We start from the raw sequence: 21279 nt of genomic DNA, 5'->3' as shown, positions 1-21279 counted from the left end.
TTCCATTTCTGGGCTGTGACATCGTTTCAGATTGTGTGATGCTTTCACATCCATCTCTCACCCTAGATGTTTCTTCTTGTACCTTTTATTTTCCGTTTGAAAAAAACTCTGCTCCTCTGTGTTTATGTGAAGCTGCAAGGGAGAGGAGGAGGGGGGGGGGGGGCTAGTTTGCAAGGTAAATTTCCTTTATGGATTTTAATTTCCTCAAAGGAAAATGTTCTGGGTGTGGGGTGAAAGAGAGAGGGTTGGGCTTCAAGCTCTTTATTGCAGTGGCATAGGGGGAGATAGAGCGAGCAGCAAAGATCCTCCGTGATCAGCTGATAATATGCTGTCTGGTTTGTGACTGGCAGGTTTTCGGTGGGAGTTTACAAAGATCCTTTAAGTTCCTTGACTGGCTTTGCAATAGCTGGAGCTGACTCAGACTCAGGTTTTGTAGTAGGAGGAGCCTGGATCGACTAACGTGCCAGCCAAACTCAGCCCAACCTCATGCTCGGCTCTCTACCAAAGAGTTATCTTTGCCCATGCAGTGGAAAGCTTTTCTGTGTGGGCGTAACAAAACCATTCAACCAACCAACCAGCCAGCCAGCCAGCCACTCCCTTTTATCAGCTGTACGAAATCTGGATGCTGCTCATGCCGGTGGGCCACGCGACCCCATCTATGGCAAAAAAAACGAGGATCCTAACAAAAAAACTCCTCACTGAGGTGTGGGGGATACATGCCGGAAGCGGGGCGCAGCTGGACCCCCACAGGACTTATCAGCCAGGCAGCGGAAGGAAAGAGGTTTGTACTTGCGGCCCGGTGGTCCCACTCCACACCACCCCCTGTCTGATGAACAGGTACAGGGCAGCATGGCTGTTGGCGCAAAGAGAAGACCGACAAACTGTGAGGACCAGTGGATTGGCGGGGATCCGGCACCCGCCCCATACCCAAACCCACAGAGACCTTCCAAAAGTCTTAAATGGAGGTCGACGACATCTTCTTGGGTTCAATACTCCACCAAAAATGTGCACCTGTAGGGCTTTAAAGACGGTAACTGTTGTCAGCTTGGATTTACAAAAGTTACAATGGATTCCAACAAAACCATTCATCCATTTTCCGTTACATCCCATACATTCCTCTCCCTAGCCTCGTCCTGCATCTCTTTCTGGAGCATCCCGAGGTGTTCCCAATACAAAGCATCCACAGAAACTTATCAAACAACAGTAGAATCCACTTCTACCAATAATTGCCAATTGAGAAGCAACCCATTTAATGCTTTATTAGCAATTTAGTTCTAGTAAGTGTGTTCAGTAAGTCCATGAAAAGTCCAGAAAAGCTACTAAATGGACTCCTTTTGTCAACAGCAGATAAGTGGATTACATTGCAGGTGTTTGAGACATTTCTATGAGCAAAATTACACTTTATTGAGCCTTGACTTATGGCTGGTCCTTGGGATTCATTGTAACTGCGGTGAATCCAAACTGACTTCAGTTGCTATCTTCCAAAAAAGGTTATACATTTTCACCAGCCACCTTTCAGTCCCACGTAAGTGTTTGGTGCTCAATAGATTTTTTTTGGTGGAGTATTTCTTTGTCTACTCCTCTTTCCTAGAGATACAATTTAGACTGTTGCTCCATCGCAACTTGGAGACTGTAAATGGATCATAAATATTCTTCTCAACTTTGGAAAAACGGATCTGTTGACATTATCTGAAAATCCTTTTGGGGTCTAAATTCTAGCTATAGTCACTGTTCCCGACTACTTGCTGTTATGCCGATAGAACCACCCTCAGGCTGAAAATGGTTTGAATCGAAACTTTATTGGATCCACAGCGATCTGGCACAGAGCGGGTTAAACATGGCAGAGGTCTGACATTTTAGGCACCAGTGTGGATTCCTTTGGCAAAGACGTAATCCTTTGAGGACATTTAAAAGTGCATAGTATTAGTCATAGTATTTAGGTTTACTCACTCGGAACATAAACTGATTTTTTTTTCTGACATGCATGTCTGAAATGCTTTCACGGATTCTGTAAAGAATATTGACAATAAAACCATGTCCACACACACTTCACATTCAAGCTCGTTCTTGGCAATAACATTTGAAGGAACTATTGGCATTTCAATGGAATCGACGACATTGAAGAAACACCATCATGAATTGAAAATGGAAAAGAAGAACAGTGACAACTACAAACTAAGACCAAAAAAAACAAAACAGAAATGGCATGAAACAAATTAACACACAAATGCAACATTCAACATTTACTACAAACATTGAAGTTCATGGTACCCATCAGGCAGGGACAAGAGCCACAGTCCAGCGGCCCCAGCTGGCCCTTGTCGCTGGTGATGGGCGCTGGAGGAGGGGACTGGAAAGACAAGAGGGATGGGGGAGATGGAGGGGTCGGGGGCTCCAGCAGCAGCACTGGAATGGGGCCAGGGGCGGACTCACCGGAGGGGGCGCCATGGCCATCGTAGTGGCACTGGGACGACTGAGGTGGTGCCTGGCTGTGGCTCTGGGTCTTTTGGAGGATGTTCAGGCACTCCCCCAGGCAGCTGAGTGTGGCGGCCGACGTGGCTTTGAGCAGCAGCAGGTCCTGGTCCAGGCAGGAGAGAGAGCCTCTGGTGGGCAGAGAGTCGATGGACTGGACCAGGTTCTTCTGCTGGCCCTCTGCTTGGGACATCACCTGGGGGGACAACAGCATTTCCAGCATTAAAATACACAATCAACAGTCACTTCACCCAACTCATCAGCGAGCCACTGATTTAAAGAGATGGATCAGATTATTTCACATGATATGTTATCAGTTACTCGGGGATGGCATCTCTCAGCGAGCCTGATCTGACAATATGATAAGATACAGTAAAAACACGCCTGGTCTCCAGATGGCTACAAAATCTATATCCAGTGAGTAAGTTACAAGATATCATTTCATAAAAAAAGAAACTAAAGAGGCCGTGAAATCAATCAACATTGGCAGGATTTACTGATGTTTCTTTTCTATTTCTGCCTATTTTTTTATTGTTCACTTTCACTTTCAAGAACCTCATACGTGTCCTTTTGAAAGGATTAAATTGGTGGTATTTTAGGTTTTTCACTTAACCCTGTGAGAGAAAAAAACGACAATGATATAACTTATTCCTCTTTATTGTTGTCACAACCAAAATATAAAATACATCAATGAGCCACACGGTTGCACTTGGTGATGTGTTTCTTTGGTTAAACGGCACTGCAGTTGAATTTTGACTAAATCCTCATGGATGAATATAAAGTAGTGTGTGTAAATAGTCACAAACAATGCACCATTTAATCCTATCTGAGTAAAGTCTGCTAAAATCTACAATGCCCATCTGTTTTTGAAAATGATTTGGCCTTTAGGTGATGAAATGATTAATGTGTGGCCTGTATTTAAAGATTTATGTCTTTTGTAGGAATGAGCTTGAGTAACAGACAAAGTCTGAAAAAGAAAGTATTGATATAGTAACACATAGGTCATTTCGGTCTTTTTATGGGATTTGTTGATATTGAGTAAAAAAAACCTTGAATACCTTAAACTTCATTCCTAAATATCGATTTTCAACGTTTATTCATTACCTAATTGGTAGTAAGTCTACTTACGATAAGACATCAAATCCTTAAAATTAGATTAGTTTGTCAAAGGAAACAAGTTATGCTTTTCATGAATGGATGTTTATGGTCATTGATCATTAAGTACTTCAAATCGGAATGTACATATTTCATTTCATTTATTTTCATTCATTCATCAACACCGCCAAGACTGCAGATACACGCATGACAGGAATGTGACACCATATCTCGCACCATCTCGTTTATCTATAAAGTTTTACTCCAGCGTGGGAGGTGACACAACTGAGCATTAATTCGAGCGTTGTCACCTCAGTCTTGACTGCAGGCACAACCGTCTGCTCCAAGGCGGCAGTGCCAAAAAAAGAAGCTGCTGAAGTTCTTCAAACAAAACAAAACAAAAAAAAAGTTCTCCCCTGTGCTCTCACAGAAACACAAAACATTTCATCCTAAGAGTTCTATCTGTATGACTCACCTTTCAGAGTCTTAATGCATCTCAAAAGGAAGAAGACAAAGTCGGTTCTCGCTAGCGGGTAATAAGCTTCTCTCGAGGCTAATGAATCTGGGTTGTTTATCAGCCTGGAAATGTAGGATTCATTAATATTGTATGGCTCCACATACCCTCGTCCTCCACATGCACTTCAACAGCACATCTGTCTGCCTGCATCAGTACACAGAGCTGTTGGGGACTCACTGAGCTGTTGTGGTGAGGTATATATGGCTCAGACATTCATGTAAAACTTCTTTTTTTCTTTTCAAGCTCAGAGCTTGTCCAATTATTCAGCTATTTATTCAGGTCGGATGTTGAATTCCTCAGGTAGATAGAGCTCAAACGTTTGTCTTGAATGTTTTTTATTAATAGACTGTTAGTGTTCAGCATGATGACACCATATCATTTTCACATTGCCCTTCAAAAAATAAGGACTTTCATTTCACATGCGCACCTCATTTCTACGAGAGTTAAAACCCTTCTGTGAGCCATTCATGAGGGACATCATTTTACTGCACTTTATAAAAGGTCATAAAGGGCTGGATAGACTTATTATTGTGTGTCGAGATATCATGAGGTGATACATTAAATCTGATTAATATATATGACATGCATGCTTGAGAATATACATTTCTTTTTTGAAAATTCTGGCTTTTTTTCTTCCAAACGTTGCAATACATTGCACACAAACATATAACTAAAAGGTGTTTGAGAGAGTGGAAATGAATTGTAGCAATTTTGTCGGTGAAGATACAACTTTAATATACTGAGAATACGGATGGAAGTTCATGCAGATGTTTTGATTCCTTTTCATCCAGAGTATAGTCTGACCAACACTGGCTTTAAAACACATAAGGACACTTGACAATATGACACGTAATAGTAACGGTGGGTCGGCTGTGAATCCAAGCTGACCTTCAGTGTTTTTGCCAAGACTTGGAGGAGTTAGTCGACACATTTTGATATATTGAAGTATTAGAATTATTGTAGTCATGCTGCAAATCTGTCAAATAGACATTATCTGTCAAGTAGATATTAGCAGTAAGTATAACTGCATCCGTCGTGCACTTGTAATACTAGAAGTTAGAGTTGCCTCAGGGCCCAAATTCACTAAAGGGGCCCATACGGGTGGCATGCAAGTTGGTGAGCAAATGTGTTGCTATGCAACCATAGGTAAGTCAAAAAAAAGAAAACACACGGTGCATAGAAATAACACAGCTCTCAGAGTTTTATGGTGTGCAGGAAAATGCAACACAAACAGTCAGACAATTTTTGTATGGATGGAAAGACTTAGAGGATTAGTAGCTTGTGCCAAGACACACACACACACACACACACACACACACACACACACACAAGATGAAGAGATACATTATCATTTAAAGCAGGAAAAAAAAGAGGAGAAAACCAAGCATGTATTTGCAATAATAAATGCAACCTGGTCTCATGTTAGTAGGTCAATAATAAGAGCCAGTACCAGAGCCGCCTACAAGTGATCAAACACACAGATGTGCACACACTAAATATGAATGTTTCATATCTCAAACAAACCTCTTCTTAAGTCTTCTCCAATAGAAACTAGCTCCTAAGTGTGTAACAAACAACAGGCAAAAACTAAGCATCAGGGTGTAGCTCGTATTGCTCTCTGTACGTTACATCCTTCATATTCCCTGTCATTGTTTGGTTTATGTGCAGGCCACACAGGTTAGACATGGAACATAGATGGAACATATAACTGCATCTGCTGCAAAGCAAAGTCAGTGGATTTACAGTAATAGCAGCTCCAACACACACACACACACACACACACACACACATACACACACCTCTCTCTGGAGCCACGCGGACCAGTGGTGCTTCCAGAAATAGCCTAACCCCGCTGATCCAGCTCTGCTGCTGCAGCGTAAGTGCCCGATGGTGCCGCTGCACCGAGAGACGAGGCGCTTGATGAGTTCACATCAGCCGTGACAAGTTGGCCGAGGAGAGATGGTAATGTGCTCTGACTCCCACCGTCGCACTGCCAGTGGAAGGACAGACGCACGCACGGCTGGGCAGACGGATGGGAGGCGACAGCATGACAATGGCATGAACACTCAAACCAGGACCGCACCGATATGTCGTTAGTTCAATGTTGCATTTCAGAAGTATCACAATCTGAACTGTTGCTCCCGCGTAATGAGGAAGACCTGTCGCCTACTCCGAATATATTTCAAGAGCGTCGGAGATGCGGCGTCGTTTTGGCCTACAATTAACGGCAATAAGACATTGTCTTTTTAAGACAATTTTATGCCACTGATACAAAGATAAATTTGGCTTAATATTGCGAGAACACTCTTCCAATGAGTGCACTTCATTTTTAGGAATATACAGACAGTGGAATTTGAATGCAAATTTATTAAAACATCCCACATAAATAAATAAAATTAAACCACAAAATCAAAACTAAAACTAAAATGGACTCTCTCTCATCCTGTGATGGTTAGAAAACGGCTGAATTCCCTGGCATCATGTTGGTGACATTATTATGTGAATAAACACACAAGTCAACAAAATGGGCACTACTGAGGAAAGCAAAAAGGATCACGGTCATATCCTAATAGCGTGTTATAGGTCGATAAGGTCATGTCCACATCGTGTGCGATAAGTCAATGGCGTTATGATGGCGACAGGCCGAAGTAGAAGCCGAACTGTGCTGCTGCTCACTCTGCTTGTTCGAGCCTCCTGCCTGGTGTGAGGACGGGTCGGTGAGTGCCGGCGGGTCTGGGATCAACAGAGCCGAGCCGACGAGGCAGATCATGTGGAGATTCACTGAGGTGCAAAGACCACTTCCCCTCCCAGGACCGTTTAAAAAAAAAGAGCCAAGGTTGTATGCATCTGCAGCCGGCGTGAGGGTGGTAACAGGGTGTCGTAACGGAGTAGTGCTCATGAATATTATCGGCCACAGTGACCGGAAAATAAATGGGATGTACACCACACCGCTCCCCATGCCGCCGTTTGACCATAAATCCACCGATAATCAGCATGCAGCAGTTTTCTGGTCTCTGACGTGGACAGTGGTGCGTAAATCACAGAGCAAGCACGCTGCTTCACTGTTGACTCGAGCATCCCCCCCCCCCCCGGCTCGGTGCCGAATCCACCTGACTAGTTTATGGGCCTGTTACGAATAACGGGAGTGGAACAACAAATGACGTGAGGTGGGAAGACAGGCAGTGAGGGAACAGTGGACGAGGAGAGGGATCACACCAAGCGGCAACCCAATTCTTTTGAACCAACCAGCGGGAAAAAAAAATGAATCACACACCACAGAGGGCCTCGTGTTCGCCGTCTGCGGAGCAAACACACGCACCCAAAGGAGTGTTTGTTTTGCATCACGATCACACCATCTGCTCTGTATTTACTCAAAGTCTCCCCCGGTTCACTCGAGGAGACAGACTCTGCTCCTGAGAGGTGAGAAATTAGTCTCCGCTCACACCGAACGCCAGTTGCTCTCTTTCTGTCACGGAGTGAATCACTTAGGCGAGATATTCCTAACGAAGACGAAGCAGACGCGCGGCGTGGCGACTCAGGACGGGGATTTTCACAACTCGGAGACAGCCAGGTCGTCAATGAGCAAGAAGCGGGGCCACGAAGGAAAGATCTTCGCATGAAATATTGATGCTACTCCAACGCGTCACCAGAATGACAAGCAGACGAGTCGTGGAGGTTAATTGCTGAGTTTCTAGTGCTCGGTTTCTCTCACGGCGGTGCTGTTTACTCCCTGCTGCTTCAGCTTCAGTAGAGGAGACGCAGAGAGCTCACGTCCTACTGTGAGGTTTCCATTACATGGTGTTTTTTGTACATGTATTTGGGAGACATCATACAAAGCTGCTTTGTCCCAGTTTAAGAGGGCGACTTAATGAGTGATCTTTGTCTTTCTGGAGCGAGGATCAGATAGATACAAGTGAGACAGTTGCCTTTTATTTCTCCTTGTAACCTCCACGTGTCTGAATAATACACAAAACATACTCAATAAAGAAGAAAGACAGAAAACAGGTGGTGCTAATGTGCAAAGTCTGCCAGCTGGTAAACAATACAGGATGTAAAATGTTCAACAAAAACAAAAATCGGCTTTTCAAATGTTTTGTGAGGAAGGATATTATTAACATGCATGTTAAACCCTCAAGGATACACACAGTGGGTATAGGGAAGGCTTTTACACAACAATAGAAAGAAAAGAAAAAACACTCGCCTGCAAATATTTTTGCAGCAAAGCTATTAAAACTGGCAACAATACAAATTTGCGAGAGTCGCAACACTTTTTCAACAAAAGGCTTGAATTGATTCGCTCGGGCAGAGGACCAACGACCTCATTGACCCAGAGCAGCCGAAGGACAAAACAAGTCAGCAAGTATCTGGATCCATCAACATTTGCCACGATGGCCGACATGACCTCCTCTCTGTCGCCGTCTATTTTTCTCCTCTGTGCCAACCGTTTATACAGGGAAGCAGTGTTTTACATTCAGAAAGCCACTTTCGTGTTCCTTCTCTCTTTCCTGCCAAGTCATCTTATCTCCATAATTCAGCGGCCAGATGCACGATTGCCTGGCAACGATCCCCAAAAAAAAGCACATTTCAGCTCCAGACAAAAGTGTGAGGGCAGACATGCCGCGGCCCCTGGCTCGGTACGGTTCGCCAGGCGGGCACACGGTCATGTCTTCGTCGTGTCTTTTCAACGTTTTCACTTCGCGATACCAACTTCAGCTGCAATCTATGGCAATGAATCACTGGACGTCAACAGCAGACAGGCTATTTAGAAGAGACAGGAACAAAAAAACAATTGTCTCTTGAGAGATAAGCCGAGAGCCGTGAACGACTGGGCTGAATGTATGGAGACGTGGCAGATGAGGACGGAGCGGTAACCAGAACCGACAGGTCTGGTGACCGAGGCGGGGAGAATTTAATGAGGATTTAAGCTTCAAACTAAATCAAAAAACTGATTGGAAATTTCAAGTGGACGGCGTTTTAATTAACTCAGGATGTGCTTGCGGGTCTGTAAATGTAAGCTCTTATGGAAATAGTTGTAATCTAAATGTATGCATTCAGGGACCGGCAGGACAACATGGACAGGAATATCAAATGTTCCATATGGACGATTTAGCTTCACACGCGGACGCTCTCACATATCTCATGTGTTTGGTTCCTGCACACACTGACCCCGAGTCAACAACATAAGCTCCCCGAGCTATTCCCTCTGTCGCCGGCCAGGTTAATCAGTATTGATATATACCATAAAAATGCCAACAAAGCTGAACTCGCAGTGAAGAACAAGCACACTGCAGTCACTGTCAAGCCTGCAAGGAAGACAGAAATATCTGCTGAACTCACTGCACCAGTGTCCCACCTGAGACCAGCAGAGACTCTGAAGGCTACAAAATACTAAACGATCAGACGAAATGTTCTTGATGGACTACATCTAAGTGTGTTCTGTCAAAAAGCGGAATTTTTTTTGGACTAATAATTAAGTTTATTTTGGTTTAAACATGAATCCGGTTTATTGCAAATAGTTTTGAGCCTGCTGTGTTTGTTTGTGTTACGCTTTGACAAACGCAGCACGTTGTCCCTGTGATTTGGATGTGCAAACATTTTTAAATGTCAAAACCTCAAAGAAATATATACCATTCGTGAGAATTCATAACACAATAATTTTAGAAACGTTTCTGTGTTTCGTTTCTACGATCATAAAATATCTCCTCAAATTCTTTAATGCGTGGGTGTGTCCGCAAAAAGACTATTATTATATAAAAGAAGAGGAAATGGCACAAGAAAGAAGTCATTTTCAAATATTGATCTGTTTTTAAACATGATCAATGTTTTAAAAAAAATGCATGTTTATGCATATAACAACATCTTCAAACCCACAGCCAGCATGGGCGACAGTGTACGAGTCATAACTCAGAGCTTGCACAGTAAGATTAGCTCGCCAGGGGAAAGCTAGCTTGGCTGCAATGAATGTATATGTAACTAACGATGACCAAGCCTATGAAAATAAACCCCAAGTCATAATAAAACTATACTGCCGTGTTGCCTTGGAAAATCCACATCCACTTGTTTCCTCCTGTTCTGTGAAACCCCTTTTTAAAAAAAACAGAGAGGCAAAAACTAAGAACAAACCTCCCTCTGTTGAATTTCCAACCTCGAGGCCCAGGGTTAGCTTTCTATTCTCGTGCCTTTGACACCCACCTCTTTGACCTCCAGCAGCCGTCCCGGGTACAGATTCCTGGCCCGCCGAGCTGCAGCCGGAGATTTGTGGTGGGTGATGGTGACGATGTTGCTGGGTGAGGCCACGTGGCTCAGGTGCCTCTGAGAACCCGGGGATGAAGATGGGGTTAGGTGGGGGAGGAGGGAGAAGCTACGGGTCCGACCAGAGGATGAGGAGCCCTGGAGGGGAAGCAGGGGGTGGCACAGAAAGGGAGAGAGAGAGAGAGAAAGAGAGAGAGAAAGAGAAAGAGAAAGAGTGTGGGGATTTAAATGTGGAGGAAGCATGATAATGTAGAAGGAAGAGTATGCTCTTAGGAATTATCTTTGTTTTCAATAAGAAAAAAGTTTCAATTAGGACGCCGGGGTTTTTATTCAAAGCAAAAAAAAGAAACATTCCCTTTCTGTTTCTTCATCATAAGTGCCAGTTGAATGTAACTGAAGACCGTTAACTTCTGTCTAAACTAAACCTCCAAGCTTCCTGTAACGAGATTAGTGGAAAAATTGCATTGCAAAACATCGTTTGTGTTCTTTTTCTTTGGTAATTGGTATTATCATCATCATCAGAACAAAGGGGTTAAACATACCCAGGTGTTTTAAGAATACAGGGAGACAAAAATAGAGCTTCTTTGATATTGAGTTCACATAATGTTTGAATGCCTGAAGATAAAACAGAAACGCATCTATCATTCTCCAAAGAACCCCATCATTTGCCCTCAAGTCAACCTATTACTCAAAAACATTGCTTCATCATAAAAGCAACCACTAGGTTTGTGAATTTAAAGGTGAGTTTTAAAGAAGGAAAAAAGGGTAGTCATCACTTTTGTTTTTGTGTCCCTGCGCCAAAGCTGAAGTCACATCGCGTTCTTCATCTCGACGCCTCCGTCGCTTCCCCTCTGTGACTCTCGTCTCTTCGGTTCGCCGACCTCTGTGCTCACACGGGCGGCCATGTCAGAGCGGTATCTCTCTGCTGCCTTTACTCTCTCTCTCTCTCTCTCTCTCCCTCTACATTAGTTTACAGCAGCGCAGCAGACGCAGACGAGGCTCCGGAGATTCATCCCTCACGAGCGCACAGAGGTCTGATCACGGCAGCGGTGAACATAAAATAGATCAAATAAACAGCTTCCGCCCCGGGACGCTGCTCACTGAGAGGGAAACCACCGGTGATGCTGCTCGCTATGCGGTAACCCAGGAACTCAAACCTATGACTAACATGGCGTAAAGATAATGTCACATCCATGATTGGGCCTTTATTCTGCTCCTCTGGGCAGCTCTTTGGAGTTAAAAACGTAGAAACACCACATTTAGATTTTTTTTTAAAAGAGCATTTTCATGTGATTAGATGCATCTGAACACTAAATAGTGAGTTATTTTATAGTAGGCCGGTCCTTGGGTAATCATTTAAACAGAACATAATCAGCTTACAGGAGAGAACACTGTTGTATTGTGTAAGCCTAAGCCACGAGCCGTGAGTAAGCAGAAAAGGAAACAGCATTTCAGGAGCGCGAACTGATAAGACACGCTGAGGTTTTGTCCTCCAAAACTGGCACAAAGCCCCCGAGCGTTTCAATACGCTGGAACGACAAGAAGACGTCAGAGCAAAAAAAGGCAAAAGGGGAACAGGAAAAGAGGGGAAGTAATGGAGGGAAGAGATGCAGGGAAGCATCGAGCTCAGCATGGAGGAACATGTTCAATGTGGTTGTAAAGCTTGAATCGGATCTTGGATGAAACAAACTGAAGATTTATCAGAGGTAAGGTTAAGAGCTTCAAAATATGTATGTTTTGTGACCTTTGTAATTAAGCAATTTCCACAGTTGTCTTTCTCATATTGTATTAACTAACGATGTTTAGGGGCAGGAAGATGTGCAGTATCAAGTATTTGATGGAGAAAAAAAAATTGTCAGAAAAATGTCAGAAAAAGCTTTTTTGGATGTCTCTTATTGAGTCGTTTCAATCTAAAATCAGAACCCGAAAACCTATTTTTAGAATCTTAAGTTGAATCATAAATTGAGAAATTCAATCTATATCCGACAAAAAATTACGTTGATGAAAAATTGCTTTGGGGAGGAATTAATGTTAAAGTCAGCAGGCTGGAATTAATAAAAAAAATAAAATAACGCTAACATTTCAGGAACTACTCGTCTCGATGTATATTGAAGGCCCGACACGGCAGAGTACAATTAAACACGTCAGAAAGCAACGCAGTGTGGACATTAAAGTCGACCCTTCCAATTAAAATAGGAAAATATCATCATATCATATACATTCTCGGTGGGTACATTTAGGGCCAATGACTCCAGTCTTCAAATCTTACACGTAGCCAGGAAGTGCACTCTGCCTGACAGACCGCGCTCAGGGCTAAATAACTCGCCCGCTTGCTGCTTCACAGGTGCTCTCTGCTGTCAGTCGGCCGTGGGCGGACTTGGCCCTGCGAGAGGCAGCGTGGGGAGCTGCTGCACCGGTCAGCTGCTGACCCGCCATTTCCTGCACGGCAGGGAGCTACGCTAATTACACACAATTAGCTCTTCAGTAGCAACCTCGGCAAGGAGGGTACGGAAATACTTTTTAAATACACAACTAATTTACTTTTTCCACCATATCAACATATAAAAAGGTAACGCTACTGAAGCTGAAAGCCAGAGACAGATACACACACCGAGAAGCTGGACCACACACACAAAGACACACACACAGAATGAATATAGGAATGTTTGTACAGTTTTGTTGGTGGCAAGCCGGGTCTGTAATGTCACGCGGAGCTACATTCTGTATCTATCCATTTCAAAAACGGTCTATATTTAATCTGTATTTCGTTTCATTCCTAAAGTTGTTGGAAGTTTCTATTTGAAATAATCGATGGTGCTTCTGATGTGCCACCGATGCTCCTCGCGTGCATTCGTCTGTGTTTTCGCTGCTCATGAACTATATGACGACACTTCAACCATGTACCAAAAATAACTAAAATAATAAAGAAGATTCATATCATGTATTTGTCCCATGCGAAACGATGCACAGTTTCCTCTGCACTCATCCTGTAACAATCTGATAGCTGGTGATGCGTTCACTGGTTGTACAGAAGCAAGACTCTTGGATGAAACTGAAACAACTGAAGACAACTAAAGTTAGACGTTTGAAAGCATATTCCAGAACAACAACCACTGTAACTGGACAATTTGAGAGAAGAAAGTGGCTCCGATAGATTAGAGGAACTGCAACGACTACGGTCAAACTCTCCTTTGGGGCCTGGTGAGGATCTATAGAAAGAGCCAGCCAGGGAGACAAGAGCGTCCGGTCATTTAAGAGTTATTGCTTTATTGACAGCGTCAACGTATGCAATGTGAATTGTCAATGAGGCTGCACAGAGGCAGACAAATACTTCCCTGTGTATTACTTACAGTTTATATAATTATTCTGACTGATTCTTTAATTGTTCATCTTGGCTGAGGTGGAAAAGTTGGCGTATCAATGAAGGCAAAAAGCAAAGGAATGGAAACAGACTTAGGAAATGAACCATGATATGTACACGAAGCACGTGGCTTATAAAAGACAATGAGGAGACTATAAACTTTCTCAATTTAAGGTTTTAGGTTTGATTGGTTTTCATTACGCCATCTCCTTGCCTCTCCTTCTGCGAGGAGATGATAGCACCCGAGAGAACGAGCACCACCGGCTGGCGGCGGTTAATCTCAATCAGCCAACTCCTAACAGTCGCGTAACAAGAGTGGATGGAAAATCATTTGTGTTTTTTTTCTTTTGTATAGAAATCTGGCTACAAGCGGAGAAAAAAAAAAATCACGCCCGAGCCGTAACTTTGTAAATGTATCTGGCGACTCCATCTGCTGATGGAAAGAATGGGATATGAATAAAAGCTTTATTTTACTTTAAAATGGACCTCGAGTTGAGATTGGGAAAGCTACAATCTTTTGCTGAGTCAGAGAAGTCTATTCAGCCTAATTGGCCATTTTTGAGGTTGCAATTTGTGATACAATTTTACAACTGCACAACATCTTCAGGTGCTCCCACGGCGACCCACATATTGCACCGTCCCATCTCCACTGAAGAAAACCAACTATACCAACACTCCCTCATTTGTTATTCTACCTCATCAACTTCAAAATAAAAGCCTCCCTACGAAAGGTTTGACAAATAGATTTACTGCATCAGTATGGATCAACATTATAACTCGTGTCTGTGCTTTCATTATTTGGTTTATTTGGTTTCTAATAAAGACAAGAACAATAAACCCCTGTCCTTATTTGTCACAAATAAATCCTGCTGCACCGCCTCTGTTATCAGAGATGTGGCCGAGCCTCCTCTGCTGGCTGCCGCATTGCCGGAGTAGCTGCGACAACGATCTGAGAGGCGAGACAGCGCAGCTCGGGGAAGGATGAGACCACAGCAGTGGGAGCAGTGGGAATAGTGGGAACAGCTGCTGCCGCGGCGATGCCCCTGCAGTCAACCAACAGGAACAAAAAGCCCGTTCAGCTCCGCAGGACGGAGGGGAAAAGAGAGACGGGCCTTCCACCTTTTCCTGCTTATCCAATTGTTTTCTCTCGTGTGTTGCCTGCTCTCCTCATCACGACTGAGCAGAGTAATTGGACTTTCCCTTCCCTCCAGCTGTGCAGCGCTCTCAAGTGGGGAAGAGCTACGTGTTGAATAAGCGAGCGGGCGATGAGGCAGCATCATGAGGCCGCCGTGTCTATTCGTTTAAGAAGACAGACCAAAGAGAACGTGCACATGAGCTTTCTGCATCCTTTTTTCTGGATGGTTGAAAGTGAAACCGTGTTTGTGAAACGGGAAGTAAAGTGCATCCCAGGTGCTCAGGTATGTGTGCGTACGTGTGTGTGTGTGTGTGTGTGTGTGTGTGTGTGTGTGTGTGTGTGTGTGTGTGTGTGTGTGTGTGTGTGTGTGTGTGTGTGTGTGTGACTCACCAGCACCTCGTGGCCTCCTCCTGCTCTTTCCACACTCAAGTGTTCATCGGAGCCCTTCAGCTTCCTCACCTGAACACAAACAGACACATACAGGCAGGAAAATGGTGAATAAATGAATGAAGAAGCAGAACAAATGCATATAGTTTGTTTTCTATGCAAGGCACCAAGAACACATTAGGACTAGAACGTCATGCAAAAACAACCTTAAGAGTCAAAAGCTTTTCCCCTTTTTACTATTCGTCAGTTTGTTTTTGTTTTTTTATTCATTTTCTCACAGATTGATGAGAACTTGATGCCAGATTACCACAATATCAACACATAATTGTCTTTTTTGACGTTGACCATTCAAATGTTTTGAATCATACGATCAATACAAAATCGGCTTTACTGTACGACGGGAGTTTCATTTGACAAGCGATGAATACGATCAATATTTAGCACAGTAGGCGTAAAATGTCATCTTGCAAAGGAAGTGAAAACGTTTGGACTATTTCCTCATCCTCAACTGGATCAGGCCAATAGTAATACACCCCACCACAGATACAGACAGCACACACACACACACACACACACACACACACACACACACACACACACACACACACCGACTAATCCCTCCAAGCCTCCGCTGTAACCCCCCCAAAAAATGTCCAAATATTAATCCAGGATATTAAAAAAAGACTGGTTGTGGTTAAAAAAGGTAGTTGCTATTACACCCAGCACACTAATCTTTTAGAAATGAGCCCACGTAGACATGAAGAGGAACAGTGGAAACCAGGGACATTCAGAGTAAACCTCATCCTCAAATACAGCAGCAGGAGCGCGATGCTTTATTTCCTCTAAATCGCTAAGTCGTCTGTCAAATGAAGTGCTAAAAATATTCTCGAATTGGACGAGTAAGAGAAGTTACACACGACACGTGGAAGCCGAGCGCTGCACGAGTGTCAGTCCTGGGTTCCTACATTTTTTCCATTTTGTTTCTTATTTGTGTCCATTTAAAATGCATCCGACCCCACTTTTGTCTACATTTTTCGTATCTTTCGCTTGTTGAGCATTTTCACAAAAATCAAGCATTCATTTATTTACTTAATATATTTGCTGCAAGACTTTAAAGAGAAGACGAGTCATTTTAGCAGGCCAAGATAATGAGAATGATAGGAGCTTCAAAACCCCCAGAGGGAATGTTAAAAGAGACTCATGGGAGATGATGCGATTTGAATTTAAAAATGGCATGAGAGAAAAAAAAATCATCTTTCAACACATTGAAAAAGCCAGTGGACTAAAAGCAGAACAGCAAGAAAAGGAAAGGACATGTTGAGGCTTTCACTTCACTTACAACACATCCCAAGAGCTTGGACCAGAGTCATATTTACAACTCTGGTATTGCAAGTGTGTGCGTGTGCGCGTGTGTGTGTGTTACCTTGGCACTGCTGTCAGAGTGGCGTCTGGCACACGCTTGGAGCTGACTGATCCAAAACTGCTGCTCTTTGTCGTCGGAGGCTACAGAGACACACAGAGCAAACACACATGAATAAAATTACGAGTCTCAAATACCTTCGCACATGTTGAGAATCACCCTAAAACCCGTACACGAGTCCACAGTCAGGACAATATGCAGTTACAGGAAAGCCCGGTGCCTTAAAGGGTCTCCACATCCCTTCACTTTGGATTATCCTGTGGTGACTCACACTTCCACGGAAGAACTTTTAATTTATTGCCCCAGGTTTATGCAGAGCAATAAACATCAACTGGAGGAACAAGTTACCACAAGATTATTAAAAAAGGTACACAGAGGTCATGTCCTCGATAAGTTTATCAAGGATTTAGGAGTTTTAGGAACCTTCCAGGAGCTATACGGGTAAGACATTAACAGTGGTTATCCGGCAGATTCAAATCATTTTAGACTCAAAATTGAACAATTTTCAGGCAACTAAATAAATAATTAGTATCGGATCTTATCTTAATTCACTGTTCTGGCATCAGCAGTCTATTCTCAGGAGCACGGAGAAGTCTTGGAAAGACAATAAGACTTTATTGTTGGGTGAAATCGACACTTTCCTAATGGGATCTGCTATAACGAGTGTTTTCTTAGTTATCAATTAATTTTTACTTCACATTTAAGAAGCTGAAGGTGTAGAATAGCTTGATAAATCACAAAATAATTTATTTTAAAAGTTGCAAATTTGTGTTTAGTTTCAGCTCAAGACTCATAAGCTCAGCATGTTTTTTAACTTCTGGTTAACTCCTGGTTAAAAAACTTCTTGGTCTGAACAAATGATCAAGGACTGGTAGCTTTTTCGTATCCTGTTGCTGCCTCTTGCAAATATTTATTAGTTTCAACATCACAAGATCAGGTTCAACCGGTCTGAACCAACACAGCGGAAAGCGTTTTGACCCCACACATGGTTCACTGAGAGGAAACACTGCGCGACACAAACACACACGTAGCATTGGGAGCAGGTGGTTGCTGTATTATGTTTCAAGTGTGGTTTGTTTCTTCATTTTTGGGGCAGCATCTCCAGACAACAGCGCTTTCATGCAATAACGTTGCTTTTCGTGTAAATCAAGATTTTTAAGTATAACCAAAGCTTAAGGCTTCATTTGCCCCAAAAGGCAAATCTCAGACTAACAGATGCACATTTAAACCATTGCTGTAATGTTTTTGGTAAATATGTGTATTTGGTTTGGATTGATTCCACTCTCCTATCTGGCGGTTAGGTATGAAGCAGTAGACACTTAGCTTAGCTTAGCTTAGCATAAACAGTGGAGGCTGGGGGGGAAACTTATTTTTTGAAATCAAAGTGTAATCATGCAAAGCTAGCCGTTTCGTCTGCAGCCTTTTTGCTAAGCTAACTGCCTGCTGGCTAATGGCTAAAGCTATCCTGTACAGATGTGCGTGTTTACTCTCATCCAACTCTTCCATTCCCTTGAATGCATTTAAATGTTGCAGAGTGCGTACAATCATCAGGGAACCAGCTTATGCATCACAGAGCAAATTTTAAGGTGGAACGGACAAGTGGTTTTTGTTTTTAAAACTCCAGCCTGTCTTGATCTGTGGAAGATCAGCTGCTGGAAATCAGTGATCTCATTTGTAGCCAAATGATTATTCAACCAGCCGACTGCCTATGTGATCCTGCTACCTTCTGAGCGATGTCCTGAGGGCTGTGTGTCACATCTCAACCTCTTCATTTTCTCCACTGTGCTGAATTGAACGCTCGGTATTCAAGAGACGGCAGAGACTCATTTGCGATCAGCACAGGAAGCAGCTTGATACTCTCCGCGTGCTTGAGGTTGTTCCCCTTGGCGCAGAGACAATACACCTTGTTATCTAAACACAAATAGCCAGTTGAGGTCGAAACTTGCTGACTGACACAGCGAGCCGCGGCCCTTCCAGTTGAAGGAGACGCTGACTTTCTGCTTGTGTTGACCCGCTCCGGGTCAGACCAGACAATAATATCCTTCTGATCCCATTTCACTGACTAATTATTAGAGAAGCGTGTCCTTGATGGGTCTGATAACATTGAGTTCAGGTTGTAGGTCAACGGAAGAAAAAGAGTAACAAGAGATTATTCTGTTAAAATGTCTTCAATGTTATCTCTCTGTTCAGTTACAAGAGGGAAGGCATGTGGCAGGTGATCTGTACACCTGAGCACAGCTTTGTTTTAAAGGGTGCGCTTGATCTCTAACACTGTGTAAACAGTGGTAATGGGGCTACTAGTGGTGTAACAAACCATAGTATATCTGAGATCTGAGCAGCAAACAGGAATGGGACACCTTTTACCGAACCTCACATGAATGTAAAAGACAGAGGGTGTGAAACAACAATACAACACTTACGGATTAAATATTTTCTGAGGTCTGCCATAAACATCAGGCTTCAATCAGATCCAAACGAAAAGGTGCAAATTCCACCGGGACTTCTCACAACCAGATTGTTGCCCTTCCTTTTTACAGTTTGGTTCAATTATTAATCTCTTTAAACAGTGCTCAATGCAGCTGGTAAGGAAGCCTGTAGACTCAGCTCAGAGCATAAGGCCCAAACACCACCTACACATTTTGGGGTGTTATTTACACACAACACGCCTTTAAAAGACACTTCAACTGAAGTCAATTAATCCAAAAAAAGTATAAAATGGCAGAGCTGTTTAAAACGATGGAAATGTATACACATGTTTTTTCCTTTCGAAATGTTCTTTGTTAGGGTTAGTGAGGTCGATGACATAATGTAATTTGTATAGTGCGTCACAAAAAAAAGGTTAAGAAATGTCAAAGTACAGCATGATTTACAAAAAGAAAAAAGTCACTGTGCAATGTCATAAAAAATATAATATATTCATAAACCTGTATGTCATAAAAACAAAGTAATTAATAGTCATAAACAATTCTTAGAGGATGGATTGCTTCCTTAGATTTATACGGAATTACATAACTACCGCAATTAAAACTTCAAAAGATTCAAGACGGGGAGCGTTTCCATTGCCGCTCAACGGCTCGCAACATGTCGGTGGCGAGTAGCTAACAGCGCTAACAGTGCAAACGAGAGCAAACTAGAGCAAACGTGCTGACAGAAATAACAGTGTGTACCAGGATGTGGGGGGGGGGACTGGAGGGTGGGTGCTACGCTTCAACCACAGCGCTGTCGGTTCAGGCCGAGCCGGGTCAGCTGGAACGGCCGTATGAGAGCAGTGCAGAGCGGCGGCTGTGAGCTAACCGGAGGGGGATGTTCACATGCACTGAAAACTAAAAACAGGCTCGGTCAACAAAGCAAGGTGAAAGCTCTGATAACACCCCCGGTGAGAGAGCGAGAGAGAGAGAGACTCGGTCAGGTCGACATTACTCATGTATTTACACAGCAAGTTGTTTGCTGCTCTATGAATGTTCGGAATGTTAAATACAGCTGCTTTAAAATCTTCTGTAAAGCATTTTTTCTTATATTTGACACGCTGATGCAAGCCATTTCAACGCGCGGAGAATTCAATTTGCACTTGTCTGTCATGGGAACACCTACAAAAGGCCTCTTCAAGTGAAGAGTGCCACAGAGAAAATGTGACGTTCACAGAAGCTCCAGACAAGTGCGGCTCGTGAAAAGCGCTCTCCCTCTGGGAGTGGGCTGCTCGCCTCTCCGGGGAGAACAGAGTATTCCCACAGACACACCTGTGCCACGCACCGACCTCCCCCACTCAGTCATCGTTGCCATCATCCACAGAAGTCACTCACTCTTAAAAAAAAAGGGACCACTTACCCAGAGAGCGAGCGACTAAAGCAGATATTTTTCTCTGCGATGTGCACAAGCCTCGCTGTGATTGAAGCTAATTAGTTGTCTGTATTGAGCAGAGCAGCGCGGCTATGCTAATATGCACCTGTTTGCATGGTGACGCAAGAGGTATACACACCGCAGGATGTGCTGTTCCCGTTTCATCTGTTGTACTGATGGAAATCTCATCGCTGGTTTTGTGTCACAAGAGGCTGACAGCTCTGTTCGTGTGATGGATGCATGAGGTTGGCGCTGGACACCGAGGGGACTAACAACGACACTCTTACTGGTCTGTGTGGGTCTGACATAAATGTCGATATCCATCTCAGAGAGACGGCCGAATGCCATGCGAAACACTGCTGAGTGATAGAGGGAGACAACACTCCTTTTCAGTCAGTCGTGGCAGCACCACGGTCATCTAATTACGCCCATTTCTAATTACAGCATTGCAGAAGATGTCATTGGTTATGATAATGAGGCCTAATAATGAGGATTTATGCTCGGGCCAGCAGTTATGACGTGCGGGGCAATTTGAAAGGTCTTTTTCAAGAAAAATAGACAAGCTGACAGGGACTAGAGGTTAACAGGGTCGGACGGCAATTACAGCAACCAGCTTTAACTCCTAGTGCCACTGATTTAGTATGAATGAATACAGGGATGTCATTTTGAGATTATATGCTCGGAGAAAATGTGTTGTAATTTCAGGTTTAACATTAGGCTTAATTTGCTTTTATTCAATAGTGATTGAGACTGCCACACCTCCAATTGGTTGTTTGTTTTAATCGTTTATGCAGTAAAGCAAA

The 21279-nt window shown here is 43.3% G+C and overlaps 1 protein-coding gene across 2 annotated transcripts in view; it reads right to left on the bottom strand.

The window, feature by feature from the left end:
• LOC137784930 (oxysterol-binding protein-related protein 10) overlaps positions 1-21279 on the bottom strand; it is a 54718-nt gene that overhangs the window by 20927 nt on the left and 12512 nt on the right. The window contains exons 3-6 of one of the 2 annotated variants that reach the window (XM_068575925.1): positions 16643-16722; positions 15223-15291; positions 10277-10474; positions 2434-2668 (exon numbers count right to left, since the gene is read on the bottom strand). In XM_068575925.1, the coding sequence (XP_068432026.1) occupies positions 2434-2668; positions 10277-10474; positions 15223-15291; positions 16643-16722 (582 nt within the window). The remainder of the gene's footprint in view (positions 1-2433; positions 2669-10276; positions 10475-15222; positions 15292-16642; positions 16723-21279) is intronic. The other variant, XM_068575926.1, reaches the window with a different exon arrangement.

This window comes from Clinocottus analis, unplaced genomic scaffold, assembly GCF_023055335.1.
Source record: "Clinocottus analis isolate CAN_PGR_092001 unplaced genomic scaffold, fCliAna1.0.p SCAF_14, whole genome shotgun sequence".
In the NCBI taxonomy this organism is placed as follows: Eukaryota; Metazoa; Chordata; class Actinopteri; order Perciformes; family Cottidae; genus Clinocottus; species Clinocottus analis.
This window is presented reverse-complemented; position numbering and strand designations above follow the sequence as displayed.